The sequence below is a fragment of the Melanostigma gelatinosum genome (assembly GCF_949748355.1).
Source record: "Melanostigma gelatinosum genome assembly, chromosome: 13".
In the NCBI taxonomy this organism is placed as follows: domain Eukaryota; kingdom Metazoa; phylum Chordata; class Actinopteri; order Perciformes; family Zoarcidae; genus Melanostigma; species Melanostigma gelatinosum.
In genome coordinates, this window is record NC_136646.1 from 18,448,405 (window position 1) to 18,469,152 (window position 20,748).

Below are 20,748 nucleotides of genomic sequence, written 5' to 3' on the forward strand. Positions count from 1 at the left end.
TCTGGTGGCAATCTGTGTCCTCCCTACCAAGTGCTCCAGTGTTGTCATTGGACGACTGCAACAAACTAACACAGTGAGGAGGACACTAAAGCAAATACAAAGTCAGGGAATTATGGGTTATGAAGCTGCTGTTTCCCTTATCAGCTGGTGTGTTGTTGAATAGAATCCCGACTTTAGAGCAGTGAGGGCAGTTCCACCGCAGGAGAGTTTTAAACCTGAATCTCTCTCTGGCAGGCAAAGTCAAAGAAAGACTAGAATACATACATAAAGATGCACACATGCAAAGAAGAAAAAGCAAATCCAAGGGCGTTTCACGCTCTCTGGGTTTGACATCTTTTAGAAGTTGTCATGTCAGCTCGGGCCCTCGCAGAGTCTGTGTTTGAGCGTGTTTGTGTGCTCTCGCAGCGTCAGGCAGCTGCCTGACAAGACCAGCGCTTTTAACTGACATGTGGACGCGTGGCACTGAATACACCTTCAGACTTCTTTTAAAAAACGGTGATCCGTATCTGTTGATGCACTTCTCTAATCCAATTAGTTTTGTGAACAAACTGCAAAAAAAAGCAAGCAGCAGCAAGACGCAGACAAAAAAAGAAAAGTCTCTTTCCTTGTCTCTTTATATATAATATAAAACATACAGACAGGAGATGCATTCTCATTGAGCACCTGTAGAAAAAACTAACTGAACTGAAAGACAAAAATCACTTCAGTTTAACCCTGTGGCTACTATCACAACAATAGCACAGATAGAAAGATGCTTTTGTTCGTATATGCGGTCCTCGAATGTCATTGTCCATGATTGTCAATTAAGGTATTTTCATTAAGCCATTCAGGAGTCGGGAGATATATGCTGTGCCTATCAAACAAGATACGGGTAGAATATTAACACATACGGGCTAAATTGTCTGAAATAAAAACATTGCTCAGGGTTTGTTTTTTTTAGCACAATATGGTTTTGATTCTCCATCAATGAAAAGGCCGAGAGGAGACGCACACCGTCTAATGTGTCCACTCGGTGAGCAACGCGCACACGTGACTGTTGTATCTCAAAAGCTGAATGCGTTCAAAGTAGTGGTCGGTCAGGAAGTTCCTCTGCGAGGTGACCAGGTTGCCTTTCTGACTGAAGAGGCGCTGGATGGGGGCCGTGGACGGCAGCGTGGTGTTGTATTTGAGGAAGAGCTGCTTCATCCTGGGGAAGTCCTGAAGGCACTCGAGGCTCTTCCCCGTCCCTTCGACGTACTTGCGGATCTCCTCCATCACACCCCGTTGCTGGATCTGAATGGCGGGCTTCACAGACCCGTAGCTGAAGAAGTCGTCTTCCGACTCGATGGTCAACACGCTCCGGGTGGTGTTGGCCTCGATCATGATGCCGGGATCTATCTGGGAGGCCTCTGTGGCCAGCAGGGAGCACATCTCCTCCCGGTCGGAGGCGGCCATCCACCACAGGCGAAACTGCGGCGTCGTCGCCGTCGCAATTTTCGCCTCCGTGCTGGCGAACAGCTCCAGGAAGCGCGCGTCGATGGCCACCACGATGGCGCCGATGACGTCGCCGAAGTAGTTCGCCGAATCCTTCTGCTCGTTCAGCTTGTTCTTCAGACTGAGCACGGTCGGGATGACCAGACCCAGGTAGCACTTCTGCTCCGCTTGGAAAAGTTCAAGTGCAAAAGCGAGCGGGTGGAACACGGTCACGTATTCTTTGAGGAAGGCCATCTCCTCCGGCTGCAGGCGCGGGACCTCCAGGCGGGCGCCCAGCTCCGTCAGCTCCTGCTCGGTGAGCGAGACGATCTTCTGCACGGCGCAGTACTCCACGTTCCAGCGTATGACGGCGGGCACGACCAGGGCCATCTTTCCGATCGCCTCCGCTGCGTCCATGCCCACCTGGAGGTGGTGGCATTTGCTCCATAGGGAGTACACCTTGGCCATTGTGCTGTAATGCAGCTGACACATGGGCCCCTGTGACACGGCCTGCCAGAAGTCCTCCGTGACGATGAGCTCCAGGGTGTGCGACGCGCAGCGCTGCACGGTGGGCAGGAACAGGAGCATGTCCTGCTCCGGCTCGCCCTCCAGCACGGCGCTCACGTTCTCGTAGAAGCCGATGTCGTCGTCTCTCTCCGGGCTGTCCAAGGCGAACTCCTTGAAGACGCTGACGAAGGGGCTGCCGTTGTCCGTGACCGTGGTCTGAACTTTGCTCTCAATGTTGTACGCCACGTGGATGTCGTGTATCCGCCCGGCGATGGTGTCGTGCGTGATTCGGCCCTGCAGCCGGGCGAACCCCAGGGCGGCGGACTTCCTCTCCAGAGAATGCCTGTCGATCCATTGGCAGGTCATCCCGAAGAAGCTTCTGTTGTTGGCCGTCCAGATGTCGGCTGTGGTGCACACGTACAGGATGCTGCTGAGTTTGGCCATCAGCTCCTCCCGCATCCTGGAGAAACCCTGGTCCACCTTTGTAAACAAGGTCACCCTGTCCATGGACTTCAGCCCCCCAGTTAAGCCCGAAACCAGCTTCCTGAAGCCGGGCTGCTCGAGCACGTAAAACGACTGGCAGTCCTCCACGATGAAGTTGAAAATCAGCTCGTCGATCTTCGCTTGGGTCATGCACTTGGCGATGATTTCTGCTTTCAGCCTTTTGAGTTGGCAGTGCCGGCTCTCCCCGCCGTTGAGCTCTTCTTTCTTCCTCCCCCTCTTGACATCGGGCCTGGCTTCGCAGCCCAAGTGGGTTCTCTGCAGGACGAAACGCCCACAAGGGGCTCATGTCAGTTTGTTGGACGCGTGTCATTTATATGTTCTCAGTTTATATTAGTTTATAAACTTAACATGCAAAGTGAAAAGAAAAAACATCAAAATGACACTTGTGAAATTATTTTTGTTTTTGTTTGTCCAGCGAAGGAGAAAAATAAAGAGCCTCCAGCGCCGCGAGTCGGTAATCAACACGCAGCTACAATGTAACGTTATTTATCACAAAGTATTCATTCATTTAAAACGTGAACCTGACAGTTACAGGATGTCATTACAGGGGGATCAACGAGTGTTACTCACGTCTAAATGCTTCTTCAGGTTTGACGTGGAGGTTTTCGACGTGGAGAGCAGGTTAACCCTCGGCAGACACAGATTACACTGGACGATGATATTTTTCCCCTGATCTGCCTTGTACGTGAAATGGTGGCGATAACGCCAACTATGCATGGCCGATTTGATCTCGCCGCTGCCTTCTTGGTGATCTACATGTATTTCGGATATTATCTTGATCTCGCCGCTGCCTTCTTGGTGATCTACATGTATTTCGGATATTATCTCCGTCGTTGTCGACATCTTGAAATATGATAAAAGTATCGTAATCCAATTTAGTAATTGTGATTACACGTAAAGTAACGATAGCGGTGGAGAAATCCTCATGAAAAGGGGGCAGGCCTTTGTTCAGATGTGGCCCAGTGAGCGAACGATGTCGTCACTCCTCGTTTTCGCACATGCGCGTTGAGAGTCCGCGACAGCCAATTGAGAGAATGGCCACGGTGGAGCGAGGCGCATGCGTCGTACACACACGGGGCGAGCTCGCCATTGCGTCACGGTCCTCTCCTTGTGGCTTTTACTCACATTCGCTGGATGTACTTTTACCAGCGTTTCCTTTTTCTCTGGCGCTGCTGAGAGTTTGGCGCCACCTGCAGGGCAGCGGAAGTCACAACGTTTTTAATTGAGACATTGAATTAAAAAACATGCAGTCAGGTTTTATTCAATAGAGACACTACAGTAAAATGTAAATGACCATTTGAGCAGCAATCATAACAAAAAACAGCTATACAAGGAAAAATATATTTAGTTAGAAACAAAGAAATAGGCATTCAATTACTTTTCATTATCTACCACAGTTGTATATTTGATTTTGATCCGTTGAAGGGCAAAGGTTTAGCATGTGGACAGATGAGCGTGATCCTGTGACGTCACAGCTGGTCCGTGAGCCAATCGTGGTCCAGGATGTGTAGCATACACGTGTACTTGAACACACTGAGAATGGACTTTACAGAGAGGTAGGTCTTGTGTCTATTTAGTAAAACATTTAGAAACAAATCATAGTTGCAGATTCTGTGTTTTTCAATGCGGGAGGAGCAGATAGAATAATCTTCAACACGTTAATTGAACATTGTTGCAGAAAATAACACAAACTTTTATTCCAAGTATTTTCATACTTTTTAAAATATGTCTGGAAGGGATCTTTAAAGATAAATACTTACTTGTGGTGCTCATTCATTCATGTGGGAACTAAAAGGGCACTAACGTACCCAAAGGAATTAAAAGAAGAGAGACAGATACTCTGAGAAATAGTAGCAGAAGTACAAACAGCTTCACACACAACCAGACCTGGTCTTAACCTCATACCACTCTTTGTTCCCTGCTCGCACTACTTCACGTGAAATGAACCAGCCTGGTCAGATTTCCACAGAAACCAGACTGGCAACACCAACAAGATCCAGTTGGGATGAATGTTTCTTTTTGCGTGTTTATTAAACCAATTTGTCTGCTATATGTTCAGAAGCAAAGTCAGAAGCAGGGGAGAGAAGAGTTTGAGTGAGACATGGAGATTTTGCAAGTTAGTCACATTCATTATATTCTCTTCACTGTGCTTTCCCCTTAAAATGTTATGCCACATTATTCACTTCACTTTATTCATTTTATTTTGCTTTAGTGGGACACACATTGCCATTCACACCGTACTTGTCTTTCTATCACTATTTACTTTCAGCATCCTCTCCTGGTCTTCAGAAAGCAGATGAACCTGAGTGATGTACAGTGTGCTGTGTGATAACACGAGCGCACCAAACATCTAATTGCTTTTTTTAATGCTGCGTTCCGAGGGAGGGTTGGCTGTTTGGCTTTAGTGCACCACAGAGAAGGACCGTTGTGTCCAAACGTCTCCATATTTCTCTCCCCAACCCCCATCCTCATCCACGCGGCAGTTTTGGTAATATCTTCAGAATTCAGTAGAGAGTTTCCAAATGTCTCAGTTGAGAGACAGATTGTTTGGCTCATTCATATTTCCCCAAAGCTTCCACATGTTTTAAATGCATTAGCGATTCAATTTTAAATTGTAATGTCACTGGGATTTTCGTTTCTTTCTTTAATCAACAGCACCTCCATTGGTTAGATTTGGAGAGGGTGGGGTCTCACTTTAGAGCCACTGACGTATGGTTCTCTCGGATTTTAACAGAGGCGCTGTCTGTGTAGGAACAGAGAAAAGAGTGTTGAGACAAAGAAAACAGAAGACTGAGGAGGTTTGGAGTGCTCTTAATTGGTAGCCTACACGATGTTGCGCTTGTGCCGTCCTGCGTGCAGCCTCTGGAGTGGGCACAACTGGTGTTCTCTCACAGTCACAGCTGCAACCAGTTGGTTTTGAGCATCAGATGAGCGTTTCAGAAAATATTCTTCTTTTTCTGCGCTCCACTTTTCTTTCAGCCGAGGAGCGGAGAGAGTGGGCGCGCCCAAAACCTAAAAGTATGACCAAAGCATCCGCGCCCTGACGCGCTCCGGTGAGCGCATGTTGGACCGGTGAGAGTGTGGCCGAGCATGAAGCGCCATGGGTTGGTGTGACCGCGGGGTTCAAACGCTGCTGGCCACCGTGGGGGCTTTTGCTGCCTTCAGCCTGATGACCATCGCCATCGGCACGGACTACTGGCTGTATTCTCGGGCGTACATCTGCAACACCACCAATACCACCACAGACGAGACCCAGTCACAGCCCAAAACCAAGAAGGGCGATCTCACCCACTCTGGGCTGTGGAGAATCTGCTGTATTGAAGGTAAGCCTGCTCCAAATCGACTCTCACGCCGTGGCTCTGCATGGCAATTTAACATAGACTGCAAGGTTCGTTGTTCTTTTCATACAAATAGTTTGACTTTTCTCTTTATTTCTCAGTGCGCACAAAAGGACGCACTCCCTTTACGCGCACCAAATGTCTCAATCGGACAAGAAAATAATCATCCATTTGGAACAACTCTCAGAGGTTATAGGTCAGATCGAGAAAGAGTCGATACGCACACTTGTGGATTTGAACACCAATGAAGTAGCCGATAAACAAAGATAAACGCTCAACTCCAGCTCTCTGCCAACTGTCACATCGCATTGTTCGAGCATTGACCCACACAATACGACTCTGTTACAGTCTGCGATGCGTTGCCAACCCGGCGCGTCTGAGCGCATTCACATTAATGAAGGTCGCTGCCAGGAAATGTGCGCGCTGTTCGTCTACTTTCATTCATGTCGTTGTATCCGATGCTGTTGCTTGGCAACATCCCTGAAATTGCTATGGAAACATGCCCTGTGATTTAAAAATCGATGACTCAGAGTTCACGTCACGTCCAAGCAAATAGAAAAGAAAAAACTGTGCGAGAACTTGATCGTAAACATCCCCGATTTCATATTTTGGAATGTGCTTTTGAACCATTTTACACATTTGGTGTTTAAAGGTGCGCTGACAGTGACGTCTTACTGACTCCAGAGGCAGACAGACACTCGTCCATTGACCAATTCCTGCCGGCCACCCCTTGACTTCTCGCCTCAGCTATCAAGGAGTTAGTCGATGCGACTGGATGTCTTCATGGCATGACGCACAGATTTCTCCAATAAATTCGAGCGAAATAAATACAGATCTTGGTTTAGAGATGTTTTGAAAATACAGCAAAACCGACGAAATGTAGCAAACCTTCAAATACATTGTTGATATGATGTATTACAGCCTACAATACAGCCCCAAACCTATTTTGTTTTATATAGATTGTGCATGCCAAAGTGCCTGTCATGTGCAACTCTAAAAACATGATTTTATCTTTAGTTATCCACAGAATAGGCATTTGGCCATATCTCCAGGCAGACACTTTAGAGATACAGATACATGTATTTACATTCAGGAGGAGGTGTCCACCCGAAACACAGCACATTGTGCTCCAGCGGAGCTGCTATGCCTTTCAATATTTGCCGTTGATTCTGTGGATTAGCTCGTCTTCATTCCCTTTTTTTAAGGCTTAATGTCACCAGAGCCCACAGGGAGCAGCCATCAATGATTCAACTGTTTCTGCTTGTCCTGTGGTGAAGATGGACGCTTTAGACTCATGTGAAGCACATCCCGGTGTGTTATGACACTTGCAATTTACTGAGAGTCATACTTAGCTGGGCGCCTGTCTTTGATGTGGACAGATTGCAGTGTAATATATATATATATATATATATATATATATATATATATATATATATATATATATATATATATATATATATATATATATATATATATATATATCCTCTGAGTAAGACCCCAATAAATGAAAATACATTTCAAATGCCAGCCAACGACTATGTGAGGCCTGATTTCCCATCAGGGCTTTGAAGTAAATAATGACAGTGGATTAATGACACTAGAGACTGAGCAGATGTTAATGAGGTTCAGACTTATTTTTGAATTCATAATTTGCACAATCAAAGGTCAGCCTATCACGTCAGTCTCTCCACTGCTGGACGGTGGCTCTGTTGTCATGGAGACTCGTAAGTATAGTGGAGAAACCCCCCCCCCCCCTTCCACACACACACACACACACACCCCTCCAGTCATAATGACAAACACACTGGGTTATTGATGGGGACGGCTCTGTGTGTAGCAGCTATGGGGAAATCATCACCACGTTTGTCTGAACAGATCGCGACAACATGTCTTTCTCTCTGCAACAGCACGTTGCTGTATCACACACACACACACACACACACACACACACACACACACACACACACACACAGCAGCCGCTCTCCTCTAATGAACGTGTTGTAGTGGGTAGTCGTCCTGCTCAACAGGTGTCACCTCCTCTCCCGAGGGCCCGCATGACATTTAAGGAGCAGGCGGGAATATATTGCATGAGGCTACTTTGCCATGAGGTCAGCGCTACCCTCATTTATGCAATTCTAAACAGCTGTTTTTCTGCTCTGTTTGTTTGCCCACGTAAATGCTGTGAGGCCGGCACTGAGTGCGCCTGATTTGCATGACAATGCGTTCCTTATGCGTGACTCGAGTAAATAAAACCAATTCTGAGGATGAGGAAATAATCCAATTAGCAGGTATACATGTTTACAGGAAACAGCTTGGTGTGTTGGTGTGAGTGGTGAGGCATGAGACAGTAGAAGTGTGCGTTTGAGAGGGTTTTGTTTAGGCGTTGTGGAGAGGGGGGGGGCACTTTGTTGTTCCCACTATCCTCCACAAGCCTGTAATTACAGCTGAGAAGCCAAGCGGGGGCACTAATTAGCCAGCAGGCCTCAACTTCCAGCTCGTCACTCCGTCCCCCTCTCCTCTGCTCGGGGTGCACTCTCTCGTCTCATCTCGGTTTAGACTGACCTCCTTTCCCTTCATTCTATTCTTTTTAATGAAACCTCTCAATACCCTCAAACCTTCTTGTCCCCTTTTTTTATTTTTGATGCCTTTTAATTTCTCTTCAATTAAGTTTGTTTGTGTCAAATGCAGCTATGTTGATAGATTTCAGCAAAAGGAAAAGTTTCACATTTTGGGAAACACACTAATTCGCTTTCTTAGAAGGTCGATGCCGCTCTAAATATAAAGCTCCTACCAGCTGCCACTTAGCTTAGCATAAAGACAGGAAGCAGAAGGAAACGGCTCTTCTCCATCTGCCCAGAGGTATCACAAGTCTTTCATTTAACTGTGCTTCTAATTGTCTAGAAGTAGCGAGGCTCTTGTTGATTCAACATAAAAAAAACTTCCACAGAATCTGCCCTCGTGCGTTTCCCGCCTTTGTAAACGTCTGCCCCGCCCTGATTGTTTTCACCTGCCCCTCGTTATCGCTCTCTCTTCATGGCGTAGTCAGTCTATCTGCTCTCCTTTGTCTGTTAAGTGAGATTTCGAGCCATATGTTCCTTGTGTTTTTGCTTTGTTTGCCTCTGTTCTAAGCGCTGTTTTCCAGTGTAGACTTTCCCTTTTCAAGTCGTCCTCTTTCTGCGGGTACCGGTTTGCCTCACGGTGCCGGGATTGAAATACTGGAGAGGTGATGAGCTGATAGCTGGACACAGATCCAGGTAGATGGCATGACAGTAACCACACGAGACCAACGGAGGACATGGCAGGAGAAGGAAACACAAGCAAAAGTCCACGGCTGTGACACGAGCAGAGCTGCGTGTGAAGAAATTGCTGCCTGCTGACAGTTTAATTCACTGTCTGGTCCAACTTGGGCTGAAATTCTGGAGGGTTTTGTTTCATTACACTTTGCTTTATTACTCCATCCTGGCATTCCCTGGTCCCAAAGTAATAAATGCATGTGTCACTAAGACTTTGTGACTCGTGCATGCATTTGATATCAAGCCCTAGTAGCAGTGCTCTCATCCGTGTACAGCTTTAAAAAAATACCACCTGCTGTAAACCTCAGAGCGCTTTCCCTCGTCAGTTTTTACACTCTGAGCAGAAGAACAAAGCACAAGTTGTGCAGCGTTACCGAAAGTGTATCACTATAAGTTCAAGTGAAAGACAATATTCAAGTCACTTTTTATCGGCTTATCCGTCGATCTCTTTGCAGAGCTACTGAAGTGTGAACACTGGAAAGTGGGGGCCCATGTGTGCCACATGGAGCTCGTTGTCCTGATACACTGCACCGGAGACGCCAGAGTCAAGTGTTGGACTCCATCACACAATGCTGCCGGTGTATTCCGCTGAGGCAGCTCCCTTATTGGCTGAGCAGCGTTAATTCAAAAATAATGAAGACGTACATCATCCTGTTGCCAGCGGCTCCCAGTACAGTGTGTTCGTATGTACGTCTCTTATTTGGTGGGTATCAAAACACAATGATGGCGTCAGAAGCATCCTCGGAGATTGTTTATGTAAATGGTCTTATTAAAGGCTCACGAGTTGCCATGCTGAAGAGGAGGAAATGCTCCGCCTGGGGCTTTTTAACTCCAGTCCGGCCCAGGGAACCCATTATTTCCCATGTAATGTGTTGACTGTGTAAGATTGATTCTCAATTTGTTACAACACAATCACAAATTTCTGGAAAAGCACTTTTGGTGTAAATCAGAGGACCGTGGGTGTGTGTGTGTGTGTGTGTGTGTGTGTGTGTGTGTGTGTGTGTGTGTGTAAAACCTTGGTCTCGACTTGTCCTTTCAGTTTCACAGCCTTTGCATGGCACAAATGTCGTCCGACCTTTACTGCACAACATCTTGAAACGCATTTTGTGCCCCTTTATCGCTCTGGTGGTCCCGTTGATTCCCGGCTCTGACTGAGTCCCTCTTTAATGTGGCCTCCTATCTTTAATTCATCCCCATCATTCCTCTGCTCCCTGCACTTCTGTTGTTTCATTTCCGCTTCCTCCCTCCGCCTTCCCTCCCAGCTCGTCAGTACTCAGACTTTATTTCATTTCATGAAGCGTCCAGCTTACAGCCTGAACACACACACACACACACACACACACACACACACACAATTCCAAAAGGTACATTGAGCTGATAACTGTCGCTCATAAATCACTCGCCTCGAGGCCTCTGCTGATAATCAGATTACCAATCAGTTGAAGTATTGTATTCTATGTCTTCCATTCTCCATCACACACACACACACACACACACACACACGCGCAGGAGACAAGACAGAGGCGTCAGACTGGCTGGGGTGTGGACTCGGAGCAGTCAAAATGAATAGCTTTCTGTGTTCACAGTGAAAGTGATTTGGTGTTTACACAGCAATTAACAGAACAGCCAAGGTGTCTGTGTTTTTAATATCTTCACAGTTCTTGATCTACCCACCAGAGCTAAGATGTGTTGTTTTTTCCACAAGGCACAAAGTCTCACATCGCTGCTTAAAATACCACAGCTTTTCTTTTTTTTTCCCCCCCATCAGCCACTAGACACAGAAACTTGTGCTCCATTTCCACCGACTGATTTGGCACTAATTCATTTGATGTCCCTTATTAAGCAGAAGACCTAGTTAATGGAAGGCTGCTGCGTTTTGTCTGGCTGACTATAAAGGCATAAAATATGGCTCGTTTATTACTATAGTGCATCCACTTTGAAAATGGTAAGTTAATGCAGCCAAACAGGGTTATCAAAATGAAAACAAATCTTACATTTTTCCTTCTCCCACTTATAATTCTATGAGCTCTACACGGCAATACAAGAGCAATGCTGCTTCTTTATTGACGTTCCTACATGCAGCTTTAACCTCAGTCTGTTAGCTCGATATCATAAATAGCCGTTAAGTGCAAATTATTTCAATACGAGTCAGCCGGCGAAAACAGTAAGCATGCAGGGAGATGCCGTTTTAGATGAGCTCATGCAGTTAACATCAGCTGAATCAGCAGGCTAGCTACAGCTGATGAATCTGCCAGAGACAGTTGTCATTTAAGGAGGGAAGCCTGCTTTTTTTCCACTTTTATTTTGAAATCAAAGTCTTGTTGCTTAAAAAGTTACATAGCAAAGGCATAGCAACCGTAGTGAATGGTCACTTGCTATTCCCTACTCTGGGACGCAGACGAAGGCAAAGATAAGGACACGAAAACATAGATATGCTGCCGTTAAGACATGCAAGTTAAGCCCACATTTCATTCTGTGGGTGCAGTTTGCAGAATAACTGAAGTGGTGAGGTCATTCACAGCCCAAAGAGCTCCCAGCATTACCACCACTGCACTGAGCATATCCATTAACCGAACCCCCCCCAACCCCTCTCTCTCTCGCTCTCCCTCTCTCTCTCCCTCTCTCTCCCTCTCTCTCTCTCTCTCTCTCTCTCTCTCTCTCTCTCTCTCTCTCTCTCTCTCTCTCTCTCTCTCTCCCTCTCTCTCCCTCTCTCTCTCTCGACAAGGTGTTTGTAATCCTGCACAATTACAGCAACATGCTTCTCCCTCTCCATTCTCCCGTTCTAGCTCACCTCGGCACGAAGAGCTTCCACCACACGGCATTTTGTTCGTACAGGATTTGTTCGAACGGTTCAAATTGGCTTCTTGTTCCTCCCGCCACTCATCCATTCACCTGAGCTGGATTTGGACACGCGCCACCAGCCATCAAATCCCTCTGGGCACCGCAATCTTAATCCCACCACCGGTGTAACAACAAACACTGATCCCTGAAACACGTAGACCCCTCCTCACGGCGGCTTTCCTCCTTCAACATCTGTGCATTGAGCTATAAACAGCAATCCACGTCTGACCACCGGTGTACCTTTTAAAAACTGAACAGGGGGAAAACCGTGGAGAGGTGAATGAGTCTATCCAAGAGGATGTGTTTCATTCCTGTGCTACATTCATGGATCCAGTTCGTTCTGTTCAACAAAAGCTGTAAAGAAGAGTCTGTACAGTGGTTTTAGAACACAGTGCTTATCAAAAACACAAAGAGCAAACAATGTCTTTACTCTGTCTAAGTTGTCATATTAACCGTATGAACAGCACTTGCCTGACTGTGGTATTCATGCAGACAGTTGCCTGAACAGAAGACAAAGTTAAGTTAAAGTAATCTGTTTCCCTTCCCACGTCCTGCTGCTCCCGGTGTCTCTTCTCTCTCGAGAAGCAGCACGGGTGAGACATGAAAGATAACCAGAAGGTACAGAGCTTTTGCAACCCGGACCCCCCCCCCCCCCCCCCCCTGAGGCTCAGGAACGACCTGCCCATCTGTGGCTCTGACTCTGGTCCCCACTCATCCTTTAACCAACCGAAAACCAACTGGAGTTCAAAAGTCAAACCCCTAAGCATCAAATAAATCCGGTTTAACTTCAGCTTGCCTCAAAAGGAGATCCACTCCTGTATCCTATTTGTTATCTGAACAGTCCTCCTAAACATCACACACCACATCAGACTGTTAGAGCACCTTGGGGACTGGAATTCATCATTAACTTGAAGACTTTCTCCTTTCTGTCTTGCAGGCATCAATCAGGGCAGCTGTTACAGAATCAACCATTTCCCTGATGACAACGACTACGACACAGACAGCTCTGAGTACCTGCTGCGTAAGTGCTCCCCGCTCGTCCTCTTTGTCTCGCCTTTATCCTTCCTTTACTTTTAAGGGCATCTTTTTTTTGGTTCCGAGAACAGTCTTTTATACGGAGATTGATAAAATGCAGAGCGAAGGCGTTGAGTAAGACAGGCTTTGAACGTGTTCAGGGCTGCTGTATCAGACCAAAACCCACGATATCTATTTTCTATTGTCTGTTGGGATGTCTGACTTTTCTTGCAAATGGTTTTAAAGCAGTTACAGTTTTAAGTTGACTGCCATGCTTTAATTAAATGTTCCTTTCTTGCTAATCAATTAGCCCCACAATAGATATGGAGCTGAAACAAAAAAGCTCATTATTATTTTCTTTAAAAAAATTACGATACCATTTCATATTATTATTATTATTTTTCTAAATGACTTTGAGGTGATGGTCAGTGAGAGCTGTTGCTGCATCCTGCAGCCGATTAGCAAAGCTTTGTCCCAAGTTAAATGATGAAGGAGTTCTCCGAAGGAGGAGGTGGGGCTGGGTAGATGATAGACTCCACAAAATGAAAATTCAAATCATTTAAAAGAGACGTTTCTTTTTAAAAACTGTAAAGAAATTCTCAACTTCTGCAATTTATTTTCCTGTCGATCTATTAATAGTTGCATTTTGATGTCTATACATTTCTTCACAATTTGATCCATTGGGTGATGGATTCATTCATTCCTATTCATCTTTTATTAAACTGTCTCTTTAGTCTCTTATGAAATATTGTTGAATGAACAGTGTTAAACCCATTTAACCCAGATATTAATCATGTCACGTCCGTCCTCCTCCGTCCCTGCAGGTATAGTCCGTGCCTCCAGCGTGTTCCCCATCCTCAGCACCGTCCTGTTGATGCTTGGTGGGCTGTGTGTCGGGGCGGGCCGAGTCTACAGCAAGACCAACAACGTCCTCCTCAGCGCCGGCATTCTCTTCGTAGCTGCAGGTGAGCTGGAGGATTACACTTGTCTGCCGCGCTCGCAGTGACGAGCATAATCATTGAAGAGCTGCAGCTTTCATAATGAAGAAAGGCAGCTTGACGTGGCACCTGTAATCACATAACGTACTCCGTCAAAGGCAACGCAATCATGCAGATCAACGTCATTCCCCACTGATAAAGGTCAGGATCTCCATTCATCACACACGAGTGATGAGGAGACATGTTGTTAAGGGTCCCGGCGGTGATGGGAGCTCTATCATTGTTGGTGGTAAAGTCATCGATGATTGGTCGTAACATTTTCACTTTTGTCCACACTATTTTCATCTCCCTGTTTCCATTTGTTGTTTCTGTTTCTCAGGTCTGAGCAACATAATTGGCATCATCGTCTACATCTCCAGCAATGCAGGGGACCCCAGTGACAAACACGACGACAGGAAGTACACTTACTCCTACGGCTGGTCATTCTACTTTGGCGCCCTCTCCTTCATCGTGGCCGAAGCGGTTGCTGTCCTCGCCATCAACATCTACATTGAGAAGAACAAGGAGGTTCGCTGGAAGGCGCGGCGCGAGTTCATCCGTTCCCTCTCTTCCTCGTCCCCGTACTCCAGGATACCCAGCTTCCGGTACCGCCGGCGGACATCGCAAGCCAGCTCCCACTCGACGGAGGCGTCGCGGGAGAACTCGCCGGTGGCCGGTCTGAAGGGGGGGCCGTCGTCTAGCGGGGCCCTGGACCAGCTGTCCATGTACGCCCTGGCGAGGGACATTGTGACGGAGAATGCGTACAGCCCCGAACACGAAGCGGCTGTAGAGTTCCTCCAGGTCCATAACTGTTTCTCCAATGATTTAAAGGACGGGGTGAATCGCAGGACCACGCCAGTGTGAGAGGTTCACCTGGAATCGGAGGAACATGAGATGATGAGAGATCAATGGGCTGATCTGTTGGAGCCCGGGTGCTGGTGATAGCCTGCCATCTTAGAGGCAGTTTTTTGGAGAGACTGTCCTGTTTTTTAAAGGACCTGAAAGGAGAAGAGAGGACACTCGGCAGGACGGACGATGAGACAATTAACGTAACCTGAGAACCATTCATCTGCTTTGAGAGATCATCGAAGCAGAATAGAGTTTCATTGTCTGTGCTGTAGCTGAATCGAACCCTTGTTTGTGTAAAGGTCACGAAACATTGAGGGTGGGACATGTTGAGATGTAAATTATTCAACAAGGTGCTAAATGAAATGTACTCTTCAACTTGAAAGTGTTCCATTTGTATGTTTGTATATAACTTGTGGATCCTTCTCCAGAGTTTATTTCGTGTCCTCATAACCAGTCTGGTCTTGCCTTATACTCGAATCAAAGGTTTGAAAGAGGGTCTCTCTCTCTCTCTCGCTCTCTCTCTCTCGCTCTCTCTCGCTCTCTCTCTCTCTCTCGCTCTCTCTCGCTCTCTCTCTCTCTCTCTCGCGCTCGCTCTCTCTCGCTCTCTCGCTCTCTCTCTCTCGCGCTCTCTCTCTCGCTCTCTCTCTCTCTCTCTCTCGCTCTCTCTCTCTCGCTCTCTCTCGCTCTCTCTCTCTCTCTCGCTCTCTCTCTCTCTCTCTCGCGCTCGCTCTCTCTCGCTCTCTCGCTCTCTCTCTCTCGCGCTCTCTCTCTCGCTCTCTCGCTCTCTCTCGCTCTGTCTCTCTCTCTCTCTCTCTCGCGCTCTCTCACTCTCTCTCTCTCTCTCTCTCTCGCGCTCGCTCTCTCGCTCTCGCTCTCTCTCTCTCGCGCTCTCTCTCTCGCTCTCGCTCTCTCTCGCTCTGTCTCTCTCTCTCTCTCTCTCGCTCTCTCTCGCTCTCTCTCTCTCTCTCTCTCTCGCTCTCTCTCTCTCAACACTGTTCTTGTGTCCTGTAGAGTAATGTATGGCCTTTTCAACAAACTCCATTTATAAAGAGTGTGGTTTGGGAGTCACTGTCTTCACAAATGGCTGACTTGCTGAGTTGTAATGTCGTGAATGTTTCGTATTTGAGCGGTTTGCACAAGTCGACCGTCTAATCCTCCAAACAGTACGGAATGTTTTGTCTCCCTCGCCGTCTCTTCCTTATTCTTCTCTTGACATTTGTCAGTCGGAAAAAAAAAGTCTGTTTTGTCGGCGGAGCACCTCAGAACTGTTAACACGGCACAGGTCAGGACTTCCTTTTGCTCTGAAAAGAAAGCATCCATAGTGTTCAATGGATAAGGATCAGAGCCAGGCAGGCGAAGAGTGTTTGTCTGTCTGTCACGTTGCCTTTGAGTCCATCTGGCTGTCTTTCCTCCCTCATGTTGAACAGAGGACCCAGACAGAGGCAGAAGGAGCTGTCTGCGATTTGCTCTGGGATTTGGCTCCAATAACCCGATGTGTGTGTGTGTGTGTGTGTGTTTAGTTCTCTCAGGAAATACTGTGTTGTTCTTGCAGGTTGGACACTTTTGAGGTCCTCCCCTTACTTGATGGCAGTGCTGGGAAATGGACCAGTGATAAAGATAAACCTGTTTGAAAATGATTTGAGAAAAGAAAAGGCCATGACTGTATTTATTTATATGCTGTGTGTTTGCTTGAGCTTGCTCCAAGAACCAGCTGGTGTGTGTGTGTGTTTGTGTGTTTTTTCAGTCTTAGGGCTATTCAGTTGGTTCTGGTTTGGCAAGCGAGCTCACTCAACCACAGAGTCGTGTTTGATTGTATTTAGTGTGTTCGATATCCCGTTGGAGAAACCACTTCACGTAACCGGCTTAGCTCATGTAAAAGAAAGCCACCAGTGTGATCCGGTCGAAGTGTCGGTCTAACACTTTCATAGTACGAGTAAAAGAAAATCCAAACGTGTTTGTTTGTAATGTAAAGCTGTAAAGTTGTATATAAAAGTACAATAAAAAATACAAAAATAGCATTGAATGTGCAACAGAGGATTCAAAGCATTTTACTGAACAATGTCTCAATAATAACGCCTTGATGCATTCTGTCATTGGTCATTGAAGATATTCAGGTAAACACACACTGCTTAAGGTTAATCTATTGACTGTTCTGTGAGGTGAAGTAAAGTAAACATGTGTAGGAGACAAAGCTATATTTTCCATGCCATGTGTAGGCACTGCTGTACTTTACTTTGTGTGCTTCTTTTGATTCATGGCTTACTATTGTTGTGAAATAAGTACATTCTCAATATTTCCTTCAAGAAATTAGCGATTAACATTTACTAATATAAGCTGACTTGTACACCAAAAAGAATCCCAGGAAAAGAAACCTCGGCACTTGTCCCAGTGTATCCAAAAGTAATTCCCTTTTTCATGCTGTTTCAAGACAAAACATCACCACTGTAAAAGTATTCATATTTTATATTGGATTTGAGAATGCCTTTGTTTTATTTTGTAATTTCCTGTATTTCCTGCTTTTATTGTAACAATCAAAACAATCTTTTATTTCATCTCAGTTAGATTGTCGCTCTCACTTTCAGTTTTTTTTAGTTACAACCCAAAACATACTGTACATAGACAAATAAACTACATCAGGGTTATTGTGTTGTGCTGTCGTGGTGATTTATTGTTGCGACTACAGCCACGCCAGACGCTGAGCTGTAACATGTTGATGTTTGGCGGGTTTAATGCTTATCATGTTAATCCATCTTAGTTTAGCGTATTAACATGCACAATGTCACAATGGTTCATCCTCTGGAAACATTGAATGTCTGTAGAACATGTATTTTTAATCCATCTAATAGTTGTTAAGATATTTCAGTCAGGGCGTAGAACAGAACACAGATACAGATGGCATTCACCTCAGAGGAGATCGATTTCCATTGAAAACCTTTGATTGCAGCGTTTCATTCAGATTGCTGTGGCTGACCTCTGAGTGCTGAATGCCTCTTCAGTTCTGCTGCGGAGGACTTGAATCGCCGTCATCTCAGACTGAGCTATTAGCCTCTTCAGCCTCAGAGTCTCTGTGTTGTTGTGGCAAAGAAATAAATCCGTTAGCGCCCTGCTGCTGGCAGCCCCTTTTAGATCAAAGTGTTAATAAGCCGTCACTGTCGCTCAAAGAGATGGCACCTGACCAAATGAAGCCATTTATTTATTGCCCATGCTGATCCAATCAGTTCGCAGACTGAACCCGTGTTTTCTCAGTGTGTGTGTGTGAATATAGAAATATGCAGATGGTAGTGGGCAGAGAAATAGGACTGTTCATCCCTTTTGCCTGTTCAAAATGGTTTTACCTCTCAAGACAGACTGAAGGCTTCTTCACCATTCACTCATGCGTTTTCGTAGGTTTCTATTTGGCCAAATACAACTAAGAACCTGCAAGAAACAGCTGAATATTACCTACATATTGTGGTTTCATCGCTCAAAAGCACTTCTTCATATATAACTGGATACAGAGCACACTCTATTTAAAGTCAAGGCATGCTGTGACTCATATAAGAAAAATGGAAACGGCATTACCCTGTGTGAAATGTGTAATTATGCTGGTGAGGTTTCAATGTTGGTTGCTGTGTTATCTAGCTGGGGAAATCATCTTTTGACAGTGAAATCTGATGCTGCAGTTGAACCGCTACATCAGCTCCTTGTAATCTCCACCTAATTTAATGTTCCTTCAATCTGTGCTCATTAACTCTCACTTCACTGTCATCGCCTAACCTCTGCTTCATGTTGATCGATGGCCGCAGCTTTTTGGCCGGAAAAGGTCAAATGAGCGAGGACGGCGTCGTGTATATGTTTAACTGATCCCTCTGTTTCAGGGAGGTATTTGAACATGACCCTCACAGAAATGGCCTCGGGGGCAATCTAATTTAGCTTGAGTAATGTTGCCTTGTCATTAGCAAATGAATATATAGTCAGGTCCCTCTGTGCAATCTATTCTGTTGTGGGTAAAATTAGCCACCAGTTAAGGTTGTTTCTCATCCTGGAATAAAAAAAAAACGAGACAGTAAAGCAGGCAGCCGTATTTGAAGTTAATCACAGCTGATTTTAGATGTGTTTGTCCTGATTTCAGCAGAAGTGATCCTCTATGTTTCTGCTCTAACATCACTGAAAAGCTTGCCTGGTGATATTTCTGGTAATGTTGTCAGACACTCTTGCCAGAAGCCGCTGTCTTGTTTTCAGTGTTTCTCATCACTGCTCCAGTATGAGACGCGTTTGAATCGTTGATGACAGCCGTCCACGCCGCTCGCCGTTGCTTGGAGACTCCGCAGCAGTGAGGGGGGGGGGGGCCGTGAGCAAATGAAGCAGGTCAGAGGGTCACCCAGAAAAACACTATTATTAGACACTTCGAGACAAGCGGTGGCTCTCACAGCCTCCTCCGGGAGAAAAGGCAGTTTTGCTGGAAATGCTTCCAGGTGGAACATGATAATGAACACAACTGTCTGTCTCAACTAACACTGTGTTGTTGTTTTTCATGAAAGCTATAGCAAGTGAGATGATTTCTCTTTGATGATGAATTTCCCGGTTCAGTTAACAACTGAAGGTGTTTACAAAAAGCACTTTCGTCTCACATTACATTCACTTTCTAAAAAAGTGTGCGGCGTCAGACACGCTGTGGTGTTTCTCTCCAGCGCTCTCGTTTTTACACACACAGACACATATTTTGTAAAATTGGCCGCGAAATTGAATAAACAATCCAGACTCTCTCTGTTTCTGTTTTACACTCTTACACACACACACACACACACACGCACACGATTCTCTTGACAGTCTTTTTTACCTCTTGCTCTTGCTTTAGGCGTCTTCTCGTTTAGTGTGTTAAAACTGGGGCCAGAATCCCGTCTAAAGTGGGGCACAGCGGTTTATAAAAAGCATGCTCACTTACTCAAGTATTTCACAGGGAAAAGGTTGATTGTTTCTTTCCATCCTCAAACTGTGCACTGTGCATTTTTTTAGTGTCTGATCAATAATATATTTAGTTCAAATCAAATTCACAAAAAGGAAAACATGGTATCAAACATTCATGTCCAGCACACAATATGACCAGACAAAAAATGTTGCTGGCTCCAAATCAACTTGACGTTCTTCCCAGTGCCCCATGACTTCGTTCAATTAACTCACCTGTTCACCCACCTGCATCATTATTAAACAGTCAGAGCGACTGACGTAGGATAAATAGGGAGACGGGCCACACGGGACAGACGAGAGCGGAGGAGAGTGGACGGGTCAAACAAGCTCAGGAGTTTTGTTCAGGAGGCCGCTGTTAGTTTTTTGTGCCAAACTCAAAGTGAACGTCAGTCACGTGACTCATTTATAGTGACCTGAGTCAGTCAAATGAATATCAGCCATGCTCTTTCCTTCAACCTGAACTTAACTTGCTGTGAAGATTATTTTGAAAAGACTCGGAAAACTGACACGTCCAAAACCGACGCTAGAGGGGAACGTAGAACGTCATCGTTTGAAGCTTAGGACCATTGACCAAGCGTCTGCATTTGACTAGTTGGGAGTGATGTGTTGACAAATCCAAGTCAATATGTATTCAGGAACATTCAGAAGGCCAATCAATAAACAAGGATATTAAAAGTTCTAAAAAACTTGATCGCTCTCTCTGCTTTGCTGAAGAGCACATTTAAACGTTATAAACTGAACGTCCTGCGTCGAAGCCCTTTTCTGTCTTTCTAGACCAGCAATCTAGATCAGCTGCCGGCACCGGGTGGGACCCTTGTCTCCCACCTTAACTGCTGATTGGCTGAGGAAGTAGATCAGCTCATTCAGATGACAACTAATAAAGGACGACCCCCCCCCCCCCCCCCCCCCCCCCCCCACCCAGGAGTCCCCCTGGCACACAGCGACTGAGACGATTGAGCTGAATAAGAAAAGGAGAACCGGAGATTATTTCAGATAAATGATCGATTGATAACATCAGTATTTGGA

The 20,748-nt window shown here is 45.8% G+C and overlaps 2 protein-coding genes across 2 annotated transcripts; one reads left to right on the forward strand and one right to left on the reverse strand.

Annotated features, from left to right (window-relative positions):
* Positions 1 to 757: 757 nt before the first annotated feature.
* On the reverse strand, positions 758 to 3,286 carry zbedx (zinc finger BED-type containing X). Its single transcript, XM_079282639.1, has 2 exons — positions 3,034 to 3,286; positions 758 to 2,718 (listed from the first exon to the last, which is right to left on the reverse strand). The coding sequence occupies exons 1-2, from the start codon at positions 3,178 to 3,180 to the stop codon at positions 997 to 999; spliced, it is 1,869 nt and encodes a 622-aa protein (XP_079138765.1). The 5' UTR covers positions 3,181 to 3,286; the 3' UTR covers positions 758 to 996.
* Positions 3,287 to 5,563: 2,277 nt separating this feature from the next.
* LOC306787523 (voltage-dependent calcium channel gamma-4 subunit-like) lies at positions 5,564 to 14,790 on the forward strand (the record flags this gene model as incomplete). Its single annotated transcript, XM_079282686.1, has 4 exons — positions 5,564 to 5,786; positions 12,873 to 12,956; positions 13,774 to 13,914; positions 14,267 to 14,790. 4 exons carry the CDS (start codon positions 5,564 to 5,566, stop codon positions 14,788 to 14,790), a joined length of 972 nt encoding a protein of 323 aa, XP_079138812.1.
* Between the last annotated feature and the right edge of the window lie 5,958 nt (positions 14,791 to 20,748).

Bases quoted from the DNA above. Each gene is read 5' to 3' on its own strand.
- zbedx (XM_079282639.1), bottom strand. From the start codon at position 3,180: ATGCATAGTTGGCGTTATCGCCACCATTTCACGTACAAGGCAGATCAG. The intron at 2,719-3,033 runs GTGAGTAACACT...TTCGTCCTGCAG, and splicing joins ACCTGAAGAAGCATTTAGAC to AGAACCCACTTGGGCTGCGA.